Source organism: Tinamus guttatus, unplaced genomic scaffold (assembly GCF_059628265.1).
Source record: "Tinamus guttatus ecotype Peru unplaced genomic scaffold, ASM5962826v1 Tinamus_guttatus_pri_ptg000155l, whole genome shotgun sequence".
Lineage (NCBI taxonomy): Eukaryota > Metazoa > Chordata > Aves > Tinamiformes > Tinamidae > Tinamus > Tinamus guttatus.
The window spans coordinates 6,857,869-6,879,898 of NW_028288689.1; the positions used below are offsets into that span (position 1 = coordinate 6,857,869).

The 22,030-nt window shown below is 46.5% G+C and overlaps 1 protein-coding gene across 2 annotated transcripts in view; it reads right to left on the bottom strand.

Annotated features, from left to right (window-relative positions):
• Positions 1-22,030, bottom strand: part of SIL1 (SIL1 nucleotide exchange factor) — an 85,143-nt gene that overhangs the window by 36,165 nt on the left and 26,948 nt on the right. For both annotated transcript variants that reach the window (XM_088522647.1, XM_088522648.1), the window contains exon 4: positions 207-327. In XM_088522647.1, coding sequence (XP_088378773.1) covers positions 207-327 — 121 coding nt within the window. The remainder of the gene's footprint in view (positions 1-206; positions 328-22,030) is intronic.

The window sequence follows — 22,030 nt, forward strand, 5'->3', positions numbered from 1 at the left end:
TCCAAATACCTGTTCAGAGCCAGTGTGCCCAAAGGGAAAGGAAAGGATAGGGCCTGACTTTCAGAACTGCCAAACACCTACATCTGCAATTAAGCCTCTGTAAGAGATAGCAATTCTGCGCCTCTAATAAAACACCCAAAACAGTCAAAACCTGCAGTCAGTCTGGCTCTGCAGAGCAAGGCAGTGAGCACTTTCCGTTACTGTACCTTTTCTTCCTTTTCTCTTCTCTCACGTCACTTTTTCCATTTTCGCCGCCTGCGAGTTTGGCTTCTCGTTCTCCCGTCTGCAGATTTAATCGTACATGCGACCCTGCAGGAACAGCTTGACCTACAAACAAAGGTTAGATTATTTTAAGCCACAGGCATTATTTCAAGGTTCGCACACGCGCGGGGAAGTCGCGCGCTTCTCTGCAAGAAAAAGGGCCTCAAAGGCACATCAAAGCCGCCGTATTGTGAAAACAAGCCTCTTCGCCGCTGGCCACTCTTGCCTTCAGCCCTCCGGCAATGCCCCTTGGCCACTGGGGCCATTCCAACCTTCCAGAAACCGCTGATCTGCCTGAACGCTTCCTCCCCAGCCGCGCGCCCTTCCAGCCAGGCTGCTGGCTTCATTTCCGAGGCATTCACGGAAGAGAGACCTGGAGCCAGGCAGAGTTCCCATGGAGAACATGGGCTCCCATCTCCATTAAGTACTGATTTGACCTTAGGGCACCACTGCCCAAGAAACCGCTGAAAATTGTCAGTGGGAGTTGACTTAGAGGCTATGCACAAGATGAAATCAGAGCATACAGCAGGTGATCCTTCAGGCACCCTGAATACCAAGTGGACCCCTATGGCAGTGTTTTGCTTTGGAAACATATTAAAAGAGATCGTTCATCACTAAAATCCAACATCTTAACTGCATAAAAGATGGGAAATTCGGAGTGCTTATCTGGGCTATTTCTTGGAGAATGCCACAATTACACCAAAAATATGTCATGAGGGACAACTGTGACACAGGTACAGAGAGATGGCAACATTTAACTCCGCTGCCTTGAGTCCACTTCTGCTCTTTCTAATCACAGAATCATTATGATTGGAAAAGACCTTCAAGAAATCTGGCTGCTTGTGAGAGCAGGGTCACAGCTGAGTGAACAGGGATATCTCAGCCGTACCCAGACAGACTCACAGCTGCTTGTGCTCCTCTCTATGAGGATTCCCTATCCAACCTTTCCTTTATCTGTTTCTTTTTAACCTAAAAAAAAAAGACGCTGAGAATAAAGTAGCACAGCATGTACAAGACAGATTGCATTTCCTACCACAGGGAAATGAAGGCGAGGATGATAAAGGGTTTCTTGTAAGAAAGATGTGTTCTCATCATACCAAGTCCTCTAATCTAGGGAACTTCTGCATTGACTCCACCCATTGAAGACCAAAGGGACCTTCCACTGATCACGGGCTGCAGCACAGGGACAAGCTAAGCGTGGCATTTCCGCATGCCAGCCAGGAAGCAGCGTGTATCCCTTGGCAAGCTTCCCCCCGGCGATGCTCCTGCCCCAGCAGGCTCCATCATTTGTTGTGCTTTGGAGCTTTGATCTGGGGGTCTAGAGAGGAGCGTCTTCCAGGGGAGCCTTGCAGGGACTCGCTGCGATGGCCAAGACGTTCCCCTCACTGGCAACCTCGACGGAGCAGCTCTGGCTTTCGGGAACAGGATGGTAAACATTTGGTGCAAAGGACCACTGCAAAAGACCTCGTCTGTTTCAGGAGACAGCAAGACCAGGGACACCAGGCAAAAGAAAACACATAAAATACCATTATATGCATGTGTGAATATGTGAGGATGTCTTCCTCTTCCACAGGTATGAGCACCACTTAACCTAAGAGGCAGAGCGGGGAAAACTTGGTTTTCCCAAACCCGGAACGTGTGGCTTCACCCCCGGGTCGGAAACACTCAGCCAGCCACGGCTGCAGCCACTGTATTTTCTGAAGCAATTCCTGACTTTCAAATGCAGCTAGAAATAAATGTCCCTGTTAGAAGAGGACGGTATATTCTAGCTTTCATGTTCTTCGTGCATCCGGACACATTAGTTCACTCTGTTGCCAGGGGAGAGGAACGAGGCTGATGGGCTTTACTTAAAAGAAACATAAAAAGGGAAGGAAACGGAGCAGCCTCCAGTAGCCTGAACGACTCCCATGTGACCAGTTCTCCGAGCTTCTATTTTCAGCAAGCGGTAAATAAAAAGGGAACGTGAATCCCAGCGTGGAGCAGCTTACAAACGCGGCGCCGCTGAATTAAGGACGTTGCCATCCGAGAAGACCCAAATGTTTCCTCCCTCTGAGTCCTCCTACTTTCCCGAATGGAATCTGACTGAGGCTATGCCGACCCCGCGAGCAGAAAGCTCAGCGGCTCCAGCGCAGGTCCGTGCCACAGCAGGACAAACATATTGCTTTGTTAAATGAATCGGCCACGACAGCCCTGTTTCCAGGAATGAGATTTGGGCAGCCGCTTGAAATATGCAAGGCGTCTGCAACAGGATGAGGTCTCCACTCTTGTTCGGTTTCAGAGGTTTCTTAAATGCGATTCGTGAAGTGGGTTTCAGGTTGGACTGACATGAAAGATGTGATTAAAATTGCCCATTTAAATGAGCAAGCTAGAAACCCTGAATTTTCATCTTGTTTCAATATGTAGCTTCTAGACATATCCCTTAAAAATAGTTGATTCTCTTTGATTCCTATAATTTGATCCTATTCAACAGCAAGGCACATCCACCAGATCTATACATATGTAAGCAGTTATATAGCTTCCCATTCTCTTGATATAGAATTGTATTCTTAACAGCTTTTTTTACTGTGGGATTTCATTTTTACTTATTTGTATCAAGCTGCATTTGGGAACTGAAACTCAATTTAAGAAGGCATAAACAATCCCAGATTTCAGCAATTTTAGGTCCTTTTATCTCCTTGATACATAAGGAGAATAATAGTAGGCTTATCAAAATGGTTTTGCATTGTAAGCAGAGACACTATCTGAGGATACGGAGCTACCCTGTTACTGAATGGGAATGTTGGGATAAGGGGGTAATAATGGAAGAAATTAATAAATCCGTGTCATTTAGAATAAATAAATAAATAAATGAATCCGAGTGCCTGCGCTTGTCCCGCACTAGCCAGAGTGGCCGATGGGCTGGTGTCGCTGCCTGCACGACCCTCAGGTCGAGACTGCCAAAACTCACCCTGGGTTCGTTTCAGGCCAAATGAATAACAGGCAACAGCCAAAAATAATAGATAACATCCAACATGAAAAATATCCTCTGAGGACAGCAAAACCCTGTCGCTGCATGAGTGGCAAGGTATTCATAGGGAATGAACGCCGAAGCAAAGCTACGACACTCACTTTTAAAGCAGGAGACACCAATCCGATGGCAATGCGCTACTACGACGTTATTCTCCCTGGCAATTTGATCCCTTTATCCACCAGTCTTGGCCACGATGTTTGAGCAGCCATATGGCCCTCTGGGAAAACTGGAAAGCAGCAACACGTCAAAAACCCACGGGGTTCCCGAGGCCTCTTCACATCCCTCCAGTTTGGACATACTTCGGCCGTCTTGGAAGATACTTAAAGTGACACCGAGGAAGAATTTAATTTACAGCCCTATTCTTTTAATCTTGGCCAGGCAGACTTTTTTTCCACACCTCTGTTTATTTCTTCTTATAATATATTAGCTGGAGTAACAGCCCAGGCTTCGGCTTTGAGGCACCGATTCACTCTCAGGGGTTCTGCTGACATTTATAAACTGATCCTATTCCTCTCTCGTGTTTTATGTTATCAGCTAAACCTGTCGACTTAAATTATTGCCTTGTAACCAAATCACAGTTATCTATTATTCTGCTCTGTGTACGTTGCTGAAGCTTTGCGCTGAGATCAAGTTTTGCCAGGCCTCAAAACAAAACTATAAATAAATAAGCAAATGGGAAGCTGCGCTCGCTCCTGTTACATTGATAACGATGGGAAGAGCCGGGTGCATCCGGCACGGAGCCCTCGCAGCTGAACGGCTCCGGGGCCGAACGTGTGTCGCACTGGACTGTTCAAGGAACTCTTTCCTTTTTCCAGCAGGGATCAAATGGCCATGACGTTGCCTCGATAACGGAGAAAGGTCTAATCCTACATAGCACCTTTCCAGGATGCTATTTCGTTCAGCGCTGGCCATGGTTGGTTACTGGTTTCTCAGGGACACCCGGGGCATGGCTGAGCTCCCATTTGTTATATATAACAACAGGAAGGCATCAGACTAGCAAGGGAAGCTTCACATCATGCGTATTTGTGCACAGAGCAGCTTGAACATCAGACCATCTCACGTGGAGATCATGTAATAACTCACAGTGTTGCTTGCAGGAGCTTCCCCAACTCCTACTCATGCCCGGTCCCTCTCTCAGGCCGCATTCCTGATTGCAGTCCATCATGCTGCCCAGCAAGGAATGCCCCGGGTGGATGGAAGCACCTTCAGACACCGCTCCGGCTCCTGCCGCAGCGGAGTGTCCCACTGGAAAGGCTTCTGCAGCTGGAAAAAGGAGCAATGCAGCTCCCCACGGCACAGCCCTCAGCCCAACCCCTGGCCCACCTTCTCCCCAAGCGAGTGTCCTCCTGTAGCATTGACCAAAAAACACGACCAACAATGAAAAAATCTATTAACAGCATGAAAATCCTATTTATGAGTTAGTAACTGGCTCTCTCGGAAATAATCTTGATACCTAAGCAAGGGTCAGATAACATCTTCTTTTCTCGAGTCTGTTTCCTTCAGCGCAGGAGAATGAGGGGAAAGGACTTTCTTTTTAATATAGGCAACAAAAGAAGACATGAGTCGATACGTGAATGTTCCCCGCAAAACAATCCAGCAATGGAGTGATATTAAAAATAATAAGGCTGTACGAGACTGACAGTTAAAAGCATCCTCAAGAAGTTATCTGATGACAGAGTATCTATTCCTTTAATAAAATAATGATTAAAAAAAAAAGAGATACATGAATCCCAGGAAACAGAGCACACTCCTCAGTGCTGGCACAGTTGGATCCTGAAGGCTTGAGATGAGTGGAGCATCAACATGTCCTCTGGAGCTCCAAAATGCCACAACCAACCAACCAAGCAGCAATACCAAGGTGAAGCTCCAGGCACTGAGCCCACGAGGACTCAAATCAGAAACACCTTTCGCTCTGAGTTGCACAGTGCTGGGGCTGAGAGACAGCATCGGCATGGAGCCAGGGAACAACCATGAAGACAGCAAAGGGCACATTGAGCTAAGGGTGCTACAACTGCCCAGACATAACCCCAACATGCCCCCTCCTCCTCTGATGGGCTCTGTGTGCATGAGAATCCTCCCGACTTCTCCCGCTTAATGCTGCGTTCAACGGGAAATGGATGGAGCAGCCCTAAGCTGCAGGGGGTCAGGATGTGCTCGGACTCCCCGCTTAGCGTTGCCGAGCGAGGCAGAGGAGCCGAACTCGGGCTCTCTTGAGGGTGAGTCATAACACTCTTTGGCTTGTTCATTATTTCAAAACAGAACATTTTTACATACAAAAGGAAGAGCAGAAGCCACAGGTCAGGAAGAGATGGATTATTGATGGGAAGAGGAAGCGCAGAGCCTGAATCTCATTTTGCCATTTCACGCCCCGGTTTTTTACTCCTCTAGAGCCTTTCATATGATTTCTCTCGCTGACACTCGCAGCTCCTCCCAATTAAGGACCATCCGAAAGGGTAATTAGTATGCTATAGATCACCTCTTTCAGAGAGCGACTGGGGAGCTTTAACTCTATCAGGTCTAGACATCCTCTGCTGAGCCCACCCCATCAGCCACCCCAGCAAGCAGGGGTTGTGATTAGCTCCATAATTAAGTACGGAGGAAATTCTGTTTTATTGTCACTGCATGTTTGCCACAGTCGTGTTTCCTAAGCATGAGCTTTGGGCATCTGCAGGGGACAGATGAGCTCTTGGTACGACCCACGCTGGCCATTCATGTAATATCACTTCTGCCAGCGGCCACATGCCCTGGGGGACAAATGCTGCCCTGTATTGTCTCTGTGGGCAAATGAAAAGCCCTGGTAGCATCAGAGTTGCTTTTATCATCATTACTTTGTGTTATCATTGTACCTAGGAGACCTTGATATGGACAATGACCCCACAGTGCTGTCCACGGTACAACCGGAGAGGTTCCCAATAATCCCTTCCTTCCTGGGATCATTTGGAACCGCGATACAGGTTTTTGTCACTAAAGGAAAAGCAAACAGCTATTCAACCTGCTGTTTGCTTGGCTTTCCAGAATACATAGACAAACATGGAAACATCTCTAAGAGAGGAAAGGCCTGACACCAGCCTTGATGACACTGATGGGATCCTACCAAGAGTGCAGGGCGCAGGGAGCCCTCCTATGCTTACAGGGTGCACTTAAAACACCTCAAATAAGGAAGCACTGTAAGGCTACCAACTGCCCAGCTAGCAGTATCTAGCCTTCTCTTACTGAAAATAAACAAAACTCAAATTGCACAAGCATAAACATATTAAGACATCACTGTCCCAGATATCTCAGAGGTAGGGGAGCCAGCAGCAACTCACATTAGTGTTTCCAGAAATGACCAAATTGGATGAATTATTGAGAAACTTGAATAAACAGTTTAAAAAAAAAATCAAAGGAGAAAAACCCAAGCATGTTTCCTATTAAATGCACCTTGGCTACTTTAGGGGACAACTTCTTATGCGACGCTTCACGCTAAGCTAATAAAGGTCCTGCAGCTCAGCTTGTCTAAACGGCGCTGCACGAAGAAGAAATCTCCAGCACCGCTTTTGATCGGCTCCACGGAGGAGTTGGGACCGAAGCCATTGGAAACGTGTGCAGGGGAAGGAGCTCCCAGCTGGAGCCGCCCGCAGAGGGGACACCCTCTGGGAAAGCCCCAAGCATTAAAATCCAGCCCATAGCACTGAGTGCCCCCGTCCTGCGGTTGCGCCCAGGGACTCCCTTCTGCCTGAGAGAAGAAGCACCCTGCTGATTTCAGCCGGGCTTGAATCTCACGCTGAACAGAAAGCACCGCTCTCCATTCCACTCGCTCATTAAGCTTGAGCCTAGTTATTTACTGGCACTTGCTGGGCTATTGTTGTCCTTTGGCTGATGCCACAAAAAAATCACTGTGTGGTCTCAAAGTGCCAAGGGATCAGAAAACTCAAGATTAAGGGGAGACAGCTCCCCACAGTACAATTTGCAGGAACTTTATCTTCTTTTTTTCCAGAAGACTTTAAAGCTGACAGCTCGTTTGCTGCAGTAATGACCGTGTCGTTAGACACCATCCATCTGGGCTACTGCTCAGGCATTTGTTTTTCCGAAAAGGGTTTTAAAGCCACCCTTTTGTTCCGGTGCTAAGAGGTCTTCTCAGCAATTTGCTTTTCTCAGTAGATATAATGAAAACATTTTTTAAAGTGATTGGGGAATCAAAGCCCCCCTTCTGTGATTTGATCTGCAGCTAGAGCAGAACATCTCAAGGCACACGCTTTCCAATAACTAACACTTAATTAGACATGCAAGTGCATCAGTTAAATTTGGACACTCAGCTGGACAACCACTTATGTCGAAGACAGCACTGCCAATTTACTCGGGGCCAGCGCGCTCCTGCTGCACTCTTTCTGCTCTCTCAATTGATCAGCAAGTGCTACGGGCCACGAACCTGGTTATTCCATCCCACGCCATGCGAGCACTGGGTTCTGGCTCCCTAATGCCCCCCTAACTTGCTAAATACACTTGCTGCTTTGCCTGGCACCCTGCATTTAATTCCCAGCTGCCATCACTGGTGGTTATTTGCCTGCTTCTCCTAAAGGAAGCTCCTTCCCCTTTCCTCCACTCTCAGCCTTGCTTTCCATTGTGAAAGTCCTTCTGTCATGGCTATGGCGAGAGTCAAAAAGACTATTTTCCTGTATTGTACCCTCATGTAGGAAGGCATGTGCTAAAGGCCACCTCAAAACCCATCCAAAACTCAAACCTGTCTTGCTAGAGCAACCGAGCTGGCTATCACGCTCCGGGGCTGAGCACGTGTCTCTTGCAATGTGCCTGCCACTTCCCTGGATGCTCCAAAATAGTAAACAAGGGAAGCGAAGGCGGATGCTCACAGGCTGCTTGGGGAGAAAGACTTCAGGAAGGAGGGATGGGAGGGCTTGAGAGGGACATATGGTGCCTCTCTGATGAGAGCTACTGCTGCAGCATCTGTTGAGGTATCTTCTGCTGCTGCCAACAGTGAGAAGCTTCATATGGCAAAGAGCTCTTTGCAACAAGTACTTTGCCTTTCCACCTCCCTCTCTGCAAAGGCTTCTTTTTCACTAAAACAGCAGAAAATAAAACGCGCCACGGTGGGGAGGAGGGAAGAAGAGTTGCCCTTCTGTGAAGCCGGCAAAAACACAGGCTTTCACTTTACAAGCAGAACCTCATCCCCAGCTTCTGGCCAGTCGTTTCTTATGCATTACCACACAGCCTTGCTTACATGATGCATGCGCTTAGCCATTCAGTACGAAGCACTTAATCTATTTCTGTTCCCGTACTGGGCTCGCTCCTGGGAAGTGCAGCACAGTTTCACTGTTCAGAGAGTTCAATCCCACAAAGGTCTGGGCTGCAGCAGGAAAGTGGAGATTGAAGGTGTCCAGCCCCACACCGAACTGCTCAGCTGTATGTCTGATTATTTCAGCTATAAAGTGACAGGCTGGGCTGCGTGGACATTGCAACAACCTTTGTCCCACTGCGCTGCCAAGTCAACATCAAACACAAATTTTATTTACACGTCAGCTCTAATCCCTCTACAGCTAAGTTATTTATCCCTAAGCCTAAACTACTTTATAATGTCACCACAACCTGCTAAATAATCACCATCCCAGAAGTGCACTTGTTATCCTTGAGAGCCCATCTGGAGTGCTGCAAGCTGTCCTGCTCATCCTTGTTCGGAGATCAGCGCAGGACACAGGCAGAGAAGGACTACAATGATCAGGACAACCGGGAACTTGACAAAAAGGTCTAAAAATGGATTTTATCCTACCAAATTTTCAGTATCTAAGAGTCAAGGTACTTTTTTTCTAAGCTAGGCAAAGCACCTCCAGAACATCATCCACCACAGCTGTTTTCAGTGTTTGTCCTAGAAAGAGAAAAATCACCTTCAAGGAGCTTCTCTTTCTCTTTCTGCTGACTATTAGGATGACCAGAACAAATGAACATTAAGACACAGCACACTGCCCAGGAGGAACCTGCAAAGTGGACCATTGCTGTTCTTCAGAGGGAGAATCAGGCTAGACCAAGACTGGTGTGAGGATCAAGGCGTCTAAGCTGGCCTTGACTAATCCATGGTTGGAAAGGAAAAGTTGAAGCCTAAGAAGAAAGAGAGGGGCAGTAGGATGCTGTTTCCAAGGGAAAGGCTGGGAAGTTTGTGAAGGGCTCGTGGCAGGGTCTAGGTAATATCTGTTCCGTATTTATAAAGCACACTAGGTTGAAAATGAGAAGACACACGTGTGTCACAGAGGAGAACTCCCTCCTCGCAGCTCCAGATATTACAGAGAGCGTTTCAGGACGTGTTGTGTCGCTGGCAGTCACAGTGTGCAGCTCCTCGACTTGAACTGACTCTCTACAAGATGTGTGTCAGTTGGTTCATCTTAAGCTTTTGCCTAAGTGGTCACATTAACATCCCAGCAAGCCTAAAGCATCTGCCAGAGCCAAGAGACTCCAGGTCTGCTGAGAGGGGACAACCATTTCCCCTGTTAGCACTGAAGGGTGGCTGATCTGGAACTGCAGCCTGTGAGACTAGCAAACATATTGAATAAAAACGTCTGCCAGCTACGCTGCCAAGCTATAGTGAGAATGAATTTGAATAATAAAAGCTGGAATAAGAAAATGCCTTAGAGGATGCATTCATATAGTACTTTCCTTAGCTTCAATTTAAAGGCTCAGTTCTATAGCTAATGCAGTCGTAAGGGACATTAGCCTAATTTTTGTCGGGAGAACTTGTCAACACTGCAGTATTTAAGATCGACGCTAAGGACTTGTTTTATCTCAAAGACAGATCACAGAGAACGAAAATAACTGTGCCACACTCGGTTCACTGAAGAATAAATCCACGTTCTCTGAGGGCCTAATCATGGGGTGTTTTTTTTATACTAACATGTGCGTGAGCTGCCTCTGATCTTACCAGGTGTGCAGAGCCCACACTGCAGCTGAGAGCGGCTGCAAACGCACAGCACGGGAGCCCTGTAGGGCTGCAGGGCCGGGTGAAGAAAACTCGTGGAGGACACGGAGAATTGGCTTTGCCTCCTCAGGGATTCAAGCAGCAGGTTGAAACCCAAATTGCCTGGCCTGATCGTCAGAGCTACTGCAGGGGTGAGTCAGCAGAGAGTGAAGAAAGGAGAAGCTGTGCCCTGCATTTTCAGGGAAATAGTTGGCATGATCCTGTTCCCACCATGTCTTCCTTAATTACTTTGGTATCCATCACAATGGAGTCGTTCAGTGATAAAAACTGCAAGTTCCTTGATGCCCTCCTGCACGCCACCCCTGGCACACACTCACTTTGGGAGAGCAAGGCTGCTCCCATCCCCTTCTTCTCCTGCTTCCTCATCAGTTCACTGTCTTCAGCCAGAAGCTGAACCTTGGCCGTTGCTCTACAGCTTCAGCATCCTCACAGCACGATCGAGACGTCTAACAACAGACATCTCCCCAGCAAGCCACATTCAACATCCAGGCCCCAATCTGATCCTCCAGCTGTACAGAACCACCAAATAGGAACCTTTTTAAAGAATGCAAGTGCACAAAAGCTATGTTCCCACAAACCCATAGCTTGCCTTGGTTCCTTAATACCACCTGGCTTCATACTTTATACGTACCAGCCTCATATCTGCAAGGGCGAGCCTAAAATAATTAGGCTGGTGCTGTGGCATAAGTCTAAGACATGTAGCTTCCCTGAGTGCAAAGTTGAAAATCCCTTTTTTTTGCAGTTTTGATGCTGAAGCAACAAAAGGACGACCTTGCCCTGGCTGTGGGATCGCAACGTGCCGGCAAAGGAAGCCCTGGAGCCGCGCGATGCTGGACTGCGATTCACAGGCAGGACGGCAGCTCCGCTCTGCTAAGAAATCTGCGCTCGCGCTAGAACTAAATCATTACAATGGCCAGTAACGTCCCTCGGGAAGGAAATCCTCTCAAAGATAAATCAATAACTCAGGGTAATTTTAGCACACAGCCAGCAGAATTTACATTGCCAGGAAGGCTGACAGCTCCGCTGCGGAGACAGCGCTACAGCATCATCAAATGGCCATGAAGCGGTCCCCGAGCTCAAGCGCAGGCTCCTGGTGTATAATGCAACAGCAGGAGCCCCAGGGGGTGGCCTGGTCTCCGCAGTGTTGGGACCTGTAGGGACCCAGGACAAAGCAGCAGCCGGCGGGGATGCCTTGCAGCCAACCTACCTTTCTCCAGCTGCTCTCCAGCTGTGCTCCAGCTGCTCTCCTTGCCAGGAGCTGGCTGCACCTCCACAGAGCCTGCAAACACGCTTGAGTCTTACCCAGTAGACACCATACAAAGATGAAGTGTGAGTTCAGATAGGCACAGATCACCCGAATGCAGGGGAAGCGCCAGTCTTCCAGCAGTTCCCACCAGCCAAGCCATTGGCAAACTAAGGCAACAGCACTGGGCTGCTTGCTATGATTGATGACACTGCAATTTATATAATTATATTAACTCAAAGTCCACTTGGACCAATAAGTTCAAGGAAACTAATGACACCTTCCAGCTGTGGCCCAACACTGTAACTCCGGCAAAAGAGAAACATAAAAGCAAGGTCCCTAATTATTCACTAGCTCCCGCCCAGATTCTCAGGGTCAGCTTGGAGGAGAAGGTGGCCTGAATTATATTTTCGTTTCCAGAACATCAACAGAATTGCTAACTAAGTTGCGCCGGCAAGGTCAGAGCCTGCCCGTCGTTATGTATGCTGTCCCCCTCCCCACTGCTGGCTGGCACGAGCGCTGGTCCCGCTGCAGCGAGGAAGAGCTCAGCCCAGCAGTGTCCTCTATTTGTACAGCTAAAATAGCAGCGCTCTCCAAGTCCTCTGAGAGACACGGTACCCGTGTCTTTCTGCTGTCCTTTTTCTCTGGTAGATGGCAAGTTCCCAGCACACAGAAAGAAGCCACAATCACCAATTTCTCAGAAGCTAAAACTGGCCTCCACAAGGCAAAGAATATTTTCTCTTCAGTGTCTAGAATAAGCCTGACAAGCAAACGCCTCAATCCCCCCGGCAGCAACTTGCTGCCTCCCCAAGCCATGTGCATCTTGCATATGTTGTAACCAGACCAGCTTGCTTACATCCCACCCCAGGACAACTGGGCTGACTAGCACTCATCTTCCAAGGTTCCCCAGTCCAGGAGGGCATGGAGCGGCTGCTGCGAATGCACACAGGCCTTGGGAAGAGGCTCCCTGCAAGCAAGTCAAACAGCAACGGGTCTGTAAAAGACCGTGGTGGGCCAACATCTGTTAGCAGCGCTGGACAGTGTTAGAATTCATAGCAGTGCTGACCCAAAGGGCTGGAGAGGTGCTACAGATACCCCAAGCAGAGCCAGGTTGTCCCGTCACATTCCTACGATGCCGAACGCCTGCACGAAGCTGCCCAAGAAGCCACATGAGAACCATCTGTGATGACAACACATGTCAGGAGAAGCCATAAGAACAGCTCCATGTCCACTGTAAAACCAAAATCAAACCCAACTAGATAAGCTGAAATGAATGGTTATGCATCAACCCAGCTCTTATGATGCTAAAGCTGCCAACAAATCATAAAACTGCTGCAGGCCCCGCTCTTATGGCAGCTCAGCACAAGAGGTTCAGTGCCTTGGGGCCATGCTCATGGGTTAGGAACAGCCAAGCTCTCCAAGGAGCTTCCAGGCTCAGCAGCAGCATCCTGTAAGAGGGGACACGCAAAAAAAAGTCAACCTCCTGAGGATCAGGAAGATATATATGAAATAATTTATCCCACAGCAATTGGCATGCACTCAAATGTTCTATAGGAGAATTAGAAATCAATAGCGAGACCCAGAAACCCTCAACCACACACTAAAATATAAAGAATACTTGTAACATTGATTTTAAAAGAACCTAAGAGAAGACAGTTGCAGAGGAACCTGAGAAAGCAAAGCAAAATGCCTGCATTTAAGCTTTTTTTTTTTCTTTAAAAAGACATTAATAATGGTTTTTCAATGCAAAAAGAAAAACTGAAACCCACACCAAATTCTCCTGGTAATAACAGCTTTCTGCAAAGCCCAACTATTAACGTAACAAGGATGTCCATCAATCAACCACAAAGAAAGTACTTTCTGAGCTAAAAAAAAAAAAAAGGCAAGAAAACATCTGCTTTTTTGTAAGTTAAATTTTGCCCTTAAATGCAAAGAATAAAATAAATTATCGGAAGGCTGAGTTTGAGCCAGTTTTCTTTCATCCTGGACAGCCAAGTCCAGCCAAGTGGACAGCACAAGGGTAGGGGTCCACAACCATCTTGCCCCAGTGACTTATTCCTGGTGGGAAGCAGGAGGAGCAGGCAGGGTTTAATTTGGAGACCAAGCATCGCTTCAAAACACCCCGTGTCCTTCTTAGCACCCACGACACAACAGGTTCCTGGCAGCAAACACCGCAAGCGTCAAGGTGACAGCTGGTTGTAGTTTGAAGAAGTCTTTGAGCCAGGGCTTTTAGCAGCTACCTTTTATAATTAAGGAAGTTCTTGTAAACTCTCTTGCACCTTCAGCCATCCTAAACCTGTCTAAGACTCTGTTTACATGCCGAAGTGCTACCAGTGTAGGATTAAAAGGAATAAAATCTCGCTCCAAGATGACAGCCGCATCCCTACTCGTTACCGCTGTCCTTTTTTCAGCTTCCTTGTGCTCCCTGCAGGCAGCTACAGTTATTAGGAGAATTTCTGTTGCCTGCATTTCGCTGTGCTCTCATCTCTGGGTCCATGCTCTCAGATGAGCACTGCCTGACTGCAGCAGCAGGAGCAAAGCTGAGAACTGCTGGATTTATACCAAAAAAAAAAAAAAAAACACTAGCCCGCAAAGAAGGTAATTGGGGTACCATTATGCCTCCAATCCTTCCTCTTTCTTTAAGCAGCATAGGGGAAAACAGTGCTGGAGATAACGAAGAGGACTTACAGATTCAACTCAAAGAAGCTGCAGGCATCAGTGCATCTAAGTCTTAATATATTCTGAAAAGTGACACTCAAAAATGATATTACCGAGGTCTGTATTTACTGTCTCTCCATGCTTTCTGTAGCCACCGTGCCACGTTACATTTAATAACAGCTCTTCAGCCCAGCTGCTGGTGTTGAAATTCCGCTTGACACCTGCCAAACTAATAGCTTGGGTTTACCCCCCTACACGAATACTTGCATCTTCACCCAGTTTAAAGTTTTGGGAGCAGGTACAGGGATAAGCAATGAAAACAATCCTGCTTAGGCAATGCACAGACCAGACTTTCTCGATGGGTCTTGGGTGCGTTGTCTCCGCAGGACTAACCACAACACAAGAGAAGAAATGTATTTTTTTTCCTACTCAGCAAGCCGAATTGATGCAGACAAGAAATAGAGCCATGGGTAAGAAGCCACGTTTACACACAGACACTTGTCAGAGTGGTGGTAAACCCGGAGAAGAGCTGTACATAGGTCTGAAGTCACCACGGATGATCAAAATGAAAACAGTGCTCTTAAGTTCTCCTCATATAAGAGATGCTCCAGTCCTGTAGACCTCTTTGTGGCCCTTCACTGCACTTCCTCCGTATGTCTATGTCTTTCTTGTCCTGGGGAGCCCAGCACTGCACCTAGATGTGTCTCAGCAAGTCTGAGCTGAGGGGAAGGATCATCATCATCATCTACCCACTGGAGATTCTCTTCCTAGTGCAGGCCATGATGCTGTTGGCCTTCTCTGCCAACAACTGCTGCCTTGTGGTCAACCATCGCCCACTAGGACCCTCAGGACCTTCTTCTCAGCAAAGCTGCTCTCCAGCGAGCTGGTCCTCAGCCTGTACAGGTGCACAGGGTTAGTCCTCTCCAGGGCAGGACTTTGCACCTCTCTTTATTCAGGAGGTTCCTCTCTGCCCGTTTCTCCATCCTAGCGAGGTCCTTACGAATGGCAGCTCAACCATTTGGTGCATCAACCACACCTCCCCGTTTTTGTATCATGTAGTCTGTAAATACCAAGCCTTCATAATTTGCCACCTCATTAGAGCTCTAGTTAATCAAGATACTGAGATGTCTCACAGGTTTCTGCATATTAGCAAGTGCAGAATAGTGAGATAACTAATTAGTTGTAGCCTGGTTAGTGGGATAAATGGTATTATAATTAACGAAGATCAGGTGGGCTTTGTTCCAAACAAGCAAAGCAACAGATTATATCAAAACCTAAGTGTATCTTCAAATACAATCCTGCAGATAACTTAAAAGGATAATTCAAAGGTGCTTTCAGAAAGCTCGACAGACACAAACGGAAAGGTTTCACTTGGGTTGAATGACAAATTCTAAAAATAAAGCCTGGTCCGGGGTTAAAATGTAAATTGTTGATTAGATATATTTATTCACACCCTGCAGTGTTGGTGGAGACATGCAGCTTAATGTTTTCTCTTTTCCTTTGCAGGAGCAGGGGCACATTCCTCTTATTGCCATTGCCGCTTGCAAGGTCTTTGCAACCCTGGGAGATCTATAGCAGAAGAACAGAAGAAATACCAAGTGACAGACTGCATACATTACATCAGTATTCAGATAACGTCCTATTGCAAGTGATTGGCCCAAGCAAAACTTCTTGCAGTCTTGAACAGTATGCAGGAGAGAGAAAAAAAAGAATATCTGTAAGTAAGGTATTTTGAATGAGAAATACTATCCTTAATTAGAATTTCCAACACTAGCATGTTTAATCCTTCCAAAAATGTAAGCACATCATAAAAAAATAAACTTGAGTATACGTTTGGTAAGAGTTCTTGCAATAAATGGGAATTAGTTTTACAAAATGCCAAAATAGACCTAAAGAGACTACATTTCTTTTCCAAGCTCATATGGGTAAAGTAGAGATGGAAAAACAGATATATATGCATTTTTTAATCTCAGAAGCTTCCTTAAGATGCTAAAGGAAGCTGTTTTAGGAAAGTGGAGGCATTTGTTTCAGTGAGCATTTGAGTAAACATAAAAGCAAAATAAGCTTCTAGACCTCAAGAAATATCAAACAGCTGTTTTAATTTACATCACAGACAAATTCATTGCTGATTCCAAAATAACAGAGGGCAGAGAAAAGTTCTTGCCAGGGCAGGACGGCATGATGGATATGCAGAGTTTCTCTTAGAGGAGCAAGGTGCTTTTAATCCAGAATGGAGGAGGTAGAACAGGTAGCTCTGAAAAGGCTTTGTGGAAAAAGAGACTCTGTTGCTGGTTTGAGCCTATAAATAAATATTGGGAAAAACTTAAAAAAAAAAGATAGCTACAGACACATCTGAGCAGGAGCACTAATTACAGCTGTGAATTGAAGGACCTGTACAAAACATTCCTTGCAGAAGCCACTTGATTGCCTGCTGGCTGCCTGACTGAGAAAAATCTAATTCTATGCTCACCCATTTAACTAAAATTGGCTTCTTACAAATTCTACTAAGCAGAGTCTGCGTGTACGGACCGCCCATGTGGGAGACAACAGAAAGGAGCAGTTAGAGCAAGACCACAGGGAAAAAACATTTTCCTAATTATGAGGAAGACACATCATGGAACCGTTTCAGTGATGTACACCAGCTAGACTGATCTCCAGAGAAAAGGGAGACTTGATCTCCAAGAGCTATGCCTTTTTTTGACAACTCTCCAACACATCCCAGACCAAAGACACGAAACTCTTAGACCATGTGGCCACAAATGGGTCTTGGGGAAAAGGGTTCAGAAATGATCCTTCTGGTCCTAGGCTGTAGTGCACTAAAGTTGTCTGGGGGCTAAACAATCCTTCTGCTCCAAGAACTGTTTAATCAAGGAAGGCAATCTGGATGCAGAGTCCATGGTGCTAGAGAGAATAATTTGGAAAGGACTGGAAAGACGGTGCTTCTCCCCAGGGTTGGGACAGGCCACCTGCCTTAACCAGGGCCAATCTTGGCAAGCAAATTAGATACAGTGCCGTGGAGCTGTCTGAAGATGCAGCTCCTGGATTCTATCAATAGGTCAGGGATTAATTTGTGCAATTATGTAATACAATTGAGAAAGTGGAATAAAACAGTTCTGCAGGAACACGTTCTCTCCATGGCAGGCTGCCAACCTCTGCAGGAGAGGCCACAGTTAAACACGGCGCAGAGGCAAATGTGGATCCACCTCACTCAAGGGCCAGAGACCCACAGCACAGACCTTTATGTTCCCACACCAGAAAAACGGTTGCTCTGGGATCCTTCCATGGCCAAAGCAGAGAGAAGGTCACCCAGAAGAATAGCAGCAAGAACATACCACCTGCAGCGAAGAGCTTAGCAGTTAATGACCACATATGGAGTTGCATGTTCCTCCAGCAATACCCCACGTCGTCCTCTGAGGCTGTTCTCAGCAGGAAAGCAAGAACTGGAGCCTACTGAAAGCTCACAGCAGACAATGGGTCCCAGAGCTCTTCTCACCAGTAACTGTCTTTCCACCAACTGACTGCAACAGGAGCTGGGTGATTCGCTTGATCCCCAGCATCTGTGATCCTGCTCGCATGGGATTTTAATACTTTCATGGACATGGAAGCAGCGTCATGGGGAAGAAGGACCATCTGCAGCTGAGCAAGCATGCACTGGGATGCTTGGAAAGCTTCCCCCACAAAACAAGACCATAATATTGAAGAGGGGAGGCTCTGATTATATTTTGATCAAACCTTCAAAACTCCTTAAATCACTCTGGAAGCCTATCTGTACTTTTTAGAAACATTTTCCCGTAACACCTGATTAGAATCTTGAATCAAGATGCTGGAATGTCTTCTTTGTTCTGGAAGCAAGAGAGAAGATGCTAAACCTGGAAATTCAAGATGCTGAAGTTGGATACACTCCCGAAATGAACTGTGAAGGTGCAGAGCCTCATATGCTTTCCTCCCATCACAGGAGCAGGAGAGCACTCACCACCAGACTAACCTGCCTACCATAGGTCCTGACCTCATCATCAGCCCATCTCAAGCTAGTCAGTCTGAACGCTGTAGTACAATCCTGCGCACTCCAGGAGGGAAAACATTTTTCTTCCAAAGCACTGTTACAAGCTTGACTTAAATGTGCAGACTGTTAGATAAAGGCAAAGATAAAAATAGGCCAGTTAAATATCTCTTCTTTAATGAGCTTCATCCTTCTAGAGAGTCACACAAAGGTTATTAATGTTATTACAGAAAATATTGTATGCTCGCACATGAAAATCATGGCAAGATCTTCCTAATCACCCAGCAGGCATTTAAGGATCTCTCATGCTCACAGCATCCCTGGCTTGGAAGAAACAAGATAAGAGAGAAGTATCAGCAATCTCCCTTGGAAACAGTCGCTTTTCTTACTACTGTTTTTTTTTCCCACTCTAAACAATGTAAATTGAACAGTGAATATGATATCTACTCCTTACATCTATTGCAATACAGCTAATATTCTCTTAGCTAACATTAAACCTACATTAAAACAATACCAGACAGAGCAACACTAAAGCTAATTTTGAAAATATTTTGAAAAATGCCACCTAACTTCCTAAAAAAACACCAAACACTGGATTCTAAAACACCTCCATTATCTGGTTTATAAATATTTCAAACTAATACCCAACATGCTGCAAGGGTAAGGGAATTATACAGGAAGCTAGCAGGAATCATATGGCCTGTCTTACATAAGAACTGATCTTTACATACTTATTTAGTTATGTCCAATCTTGAAAACCACCGCCATGTGTAACAAACGCTCATCTGGGCTAACCAGTAGTGTGAGTTTGGGCTGTACAGCCATTATTATGGAGATTTTGGGTAATCGACGATTTTAATGAAACCAGTAATGCCACGTCTGGTAAGGGATTGTCAACAATATTACCCCCTGTGACACACTGAAAGCCACCACGGGCTGGGCCTTCATCCAGAACTGAATGATCCCAGGGGCAATATAGAGTTTTTCTGATTAAAAACCATTAAAACTTCCATCACCAGCTGATACCAACTATCTTTGAAGTGCCAGAAAATAAAAAGAGTTTTGTCCAACTTCCCAAAGAAAACAATCGACCAAAGGGAAGGGCCCCCAAATTTGGCTCACAGGTCACAAATGATGAATTTGACATGACCACCAGCACAGACACACTGGCCAGAACAGCGGCTGCAAAATTTAGCAGCTCGGAGAGGAGCAGATCTGAAATGCAGGCCAGCAAACACGCGGAGCCATGCGGGGCACCCGAGCGAGCTGGACGCCATCGGTTGAGCAGCCACCTCCCTGCCTGTCCCACCCCGCTGCACTTAGGCAGACCCAGAGGAGCAGAGGCTGGGCCTAACAACCAACTGCTGCAGTGCTGCTTATCGTTATTTAATGTAGCAACATGAAACTCTTCCCGCGTCTTGGTGTGAGTCAAAGAGGTTCTGCTGAAGTCTGGCCTCTTCTGGAGAAGTCAGTTTGGTGCCTAAGTACCCGGGCGGCAGGGATGCTGACGCCTGTTGTTTCAGCAGGGCGCGTGTGAGACTGTGATGTCCCCAGCGTCGCCTCCGTCGCTGGCCGTGGAGCACCTCCTCGGGAGGCTGGGGGCTGCCCCAGGCTTGCGTGACAAGTGTCCAACAGAAGGGAACCTGCTCTGATCCCTGTGCAAAACCGCGTGCCCTTGTCGGCCCGGCAGCAAGAGGGGTTGACAAGGAGCAGATGTGCATCCCTGTTGGGTGCCCTCTGACTCAAGGAACCTGCCAGCAAAGGAATCAAAGCAAGCAAGCAGCTAACTGAATTAGGCTGCCAACGGATAATACTTTTGCCTCCCTTCATCCGCGCAGCACGACCGGAACAAAAGGCACTTTTACAAACAGCAGTTCCGTGTCCAAAAGCTGGGGCGCCTGAGATGCTACCCATTTAAGCAGAGGTTTACATACCTCCTGTCAGCCCGCTGTCAGAGTATCTCGCAAGCCCTCATCAACATGAGATAGGGATGCAGTTATCCCTCCCATATGGATCATGATTAAAGCAATGACAATCTACTTTGTTTTATGATTCTACGCTATAAGGCATCACATCTGAGACAGGAGCATCACATGGAGTTTCAGTCCTGGTGCTTTTGCTCCTCTTCTTTTAACATAAGGAAGGATTAAGCATAGGCTCAAAAGAAGACAGCATTAGGGAGAGGTAACAGGTTTGTTTTTAAACAAGATAGAAAAGTAGCATTTCATCAAGCAGAAATGAGGTATTTAAAATTCCCATTGCCTTTGCTCTTCATGCAAATCCATGGTGATCCAATGAGATGGATACACTTTTACTTCCCAGATTGTGCCCACACAGCTTTCTGAAAACATGTTTTAACGATGGCCCTCTCTGCTGTCAGAGATATTCAGAAACTGCCTGCACGAGATCCTGGGCTCCAGGTGACCCCACTTGAGCAGCATGGGGCCTCTAAAAGGCCCTTCCAAGCTCAGCTGTGCTGTGATTCTGTGAGGAAGGTCACATCCATCTTGTAAGGGTAAGATGAGAAGACAAGGGAGGAAAAAGATCAGAAAACTGTGAGAAGAGAGCATGAAGATGCACTGTAATAAACGGGAGGAAAGACATGAAGGATGTCTAAGAGATCAAAAGCTTCATATGATGGAAGTCAGGTGAAGAAAGAAGCAGAGAGCAAGCTGCTAGTAGCCCTAATCCTAACTACTTCTCCAAGCATTGAACATTTGCAATTGCTCTCAAGATTGTCTGGGGCTTTCATATCAGCCATAATCAGCCTGAGGCACACTTGTTGCTGACCATAACAAATTAGGATAATTCTACAGTCAATTTTTTTCCTCTCTACAAAAAGGTAACAGTTTTTTACAAATTTTTACAGTGTTTTTTTTTTTTTTTTTTTTTTAAGAAAAAGGGGAATAGCAGCATTGAGCACAAATGAGATTTTTAAAATTCCGTTTGCTTTCACTGTTCATGCAAATCTGTGCTGATCTGATGAGGTAGATAAAACTCTTTCCCGGATGGTGCATGTCCAGCTTTGCAAAAATGAGCATACCCTTGTGGTTTGACGATGTATTTCAGGCAATGATGCTGCCAGGGCTGCCATAAATATTCTAGAGATCTGCACTCAACTGTTTTAGAGTTAGGTCTGGGTCACTAAGAAGTCACAGATTCAGCATGTTTGTTAATTGGGCTCAGCAATTAGAAAGAGAGGCCTAACCTGCTTGGTGAGCTGCACAAGCAAGACACCCTCCTAGTTGCTAGTAATAACAGCTAAGAATATCCCCACAAGCCAGCCCAGTCAGTCTTGTGTCCACCAAACTGTCTGTGATACCTGACGTGGGTCTCCTTGGAACTGGCTCACTTGGCCACCTGGACTTCTTTCCAGATACAGACCTACAATGGAACTGGACTGAGCTATCCCCTAGCTGTAGTTTTGCTCTTTCTAGCAAAAGAAATCACAGGAAGCCTTTCAAAATCCGCTGTGGAAATGATCTTTGTAACGCGAGCGCCTTCCTTCCGAAGTGCTTCTGCAGGTTTAACACCTTGCCCGTGGAGCAAATGAGACAGAGGCAGGCCCGAGACAAGGATGAACAGTGAGGATAATTATCAAGAGGGAGAGAGCAGCCTGAGGACTCTTGGAGGTTGTGGCCACAGATTTGTAAATGCTAGGCAATGTATCATCAGCTCCCTGCTGAACTTAAGATGGTTTCATCTTTACAGAAGTAGCAACAACAGCATGTTCCATCAACTTCTCCCTTGCAGTAGGGGCAACAGCGGCAGCCGTAGCCTTCTATTTTTTTTTTTTTTTAACTGTATTATAATTAGGCACTTAGGAAAATGACTCTAAACAGTACAAAAGCCACAGAGTAACCGTGGGGATCAGCACAGTGCTCTGCGAGCCAGAAATTT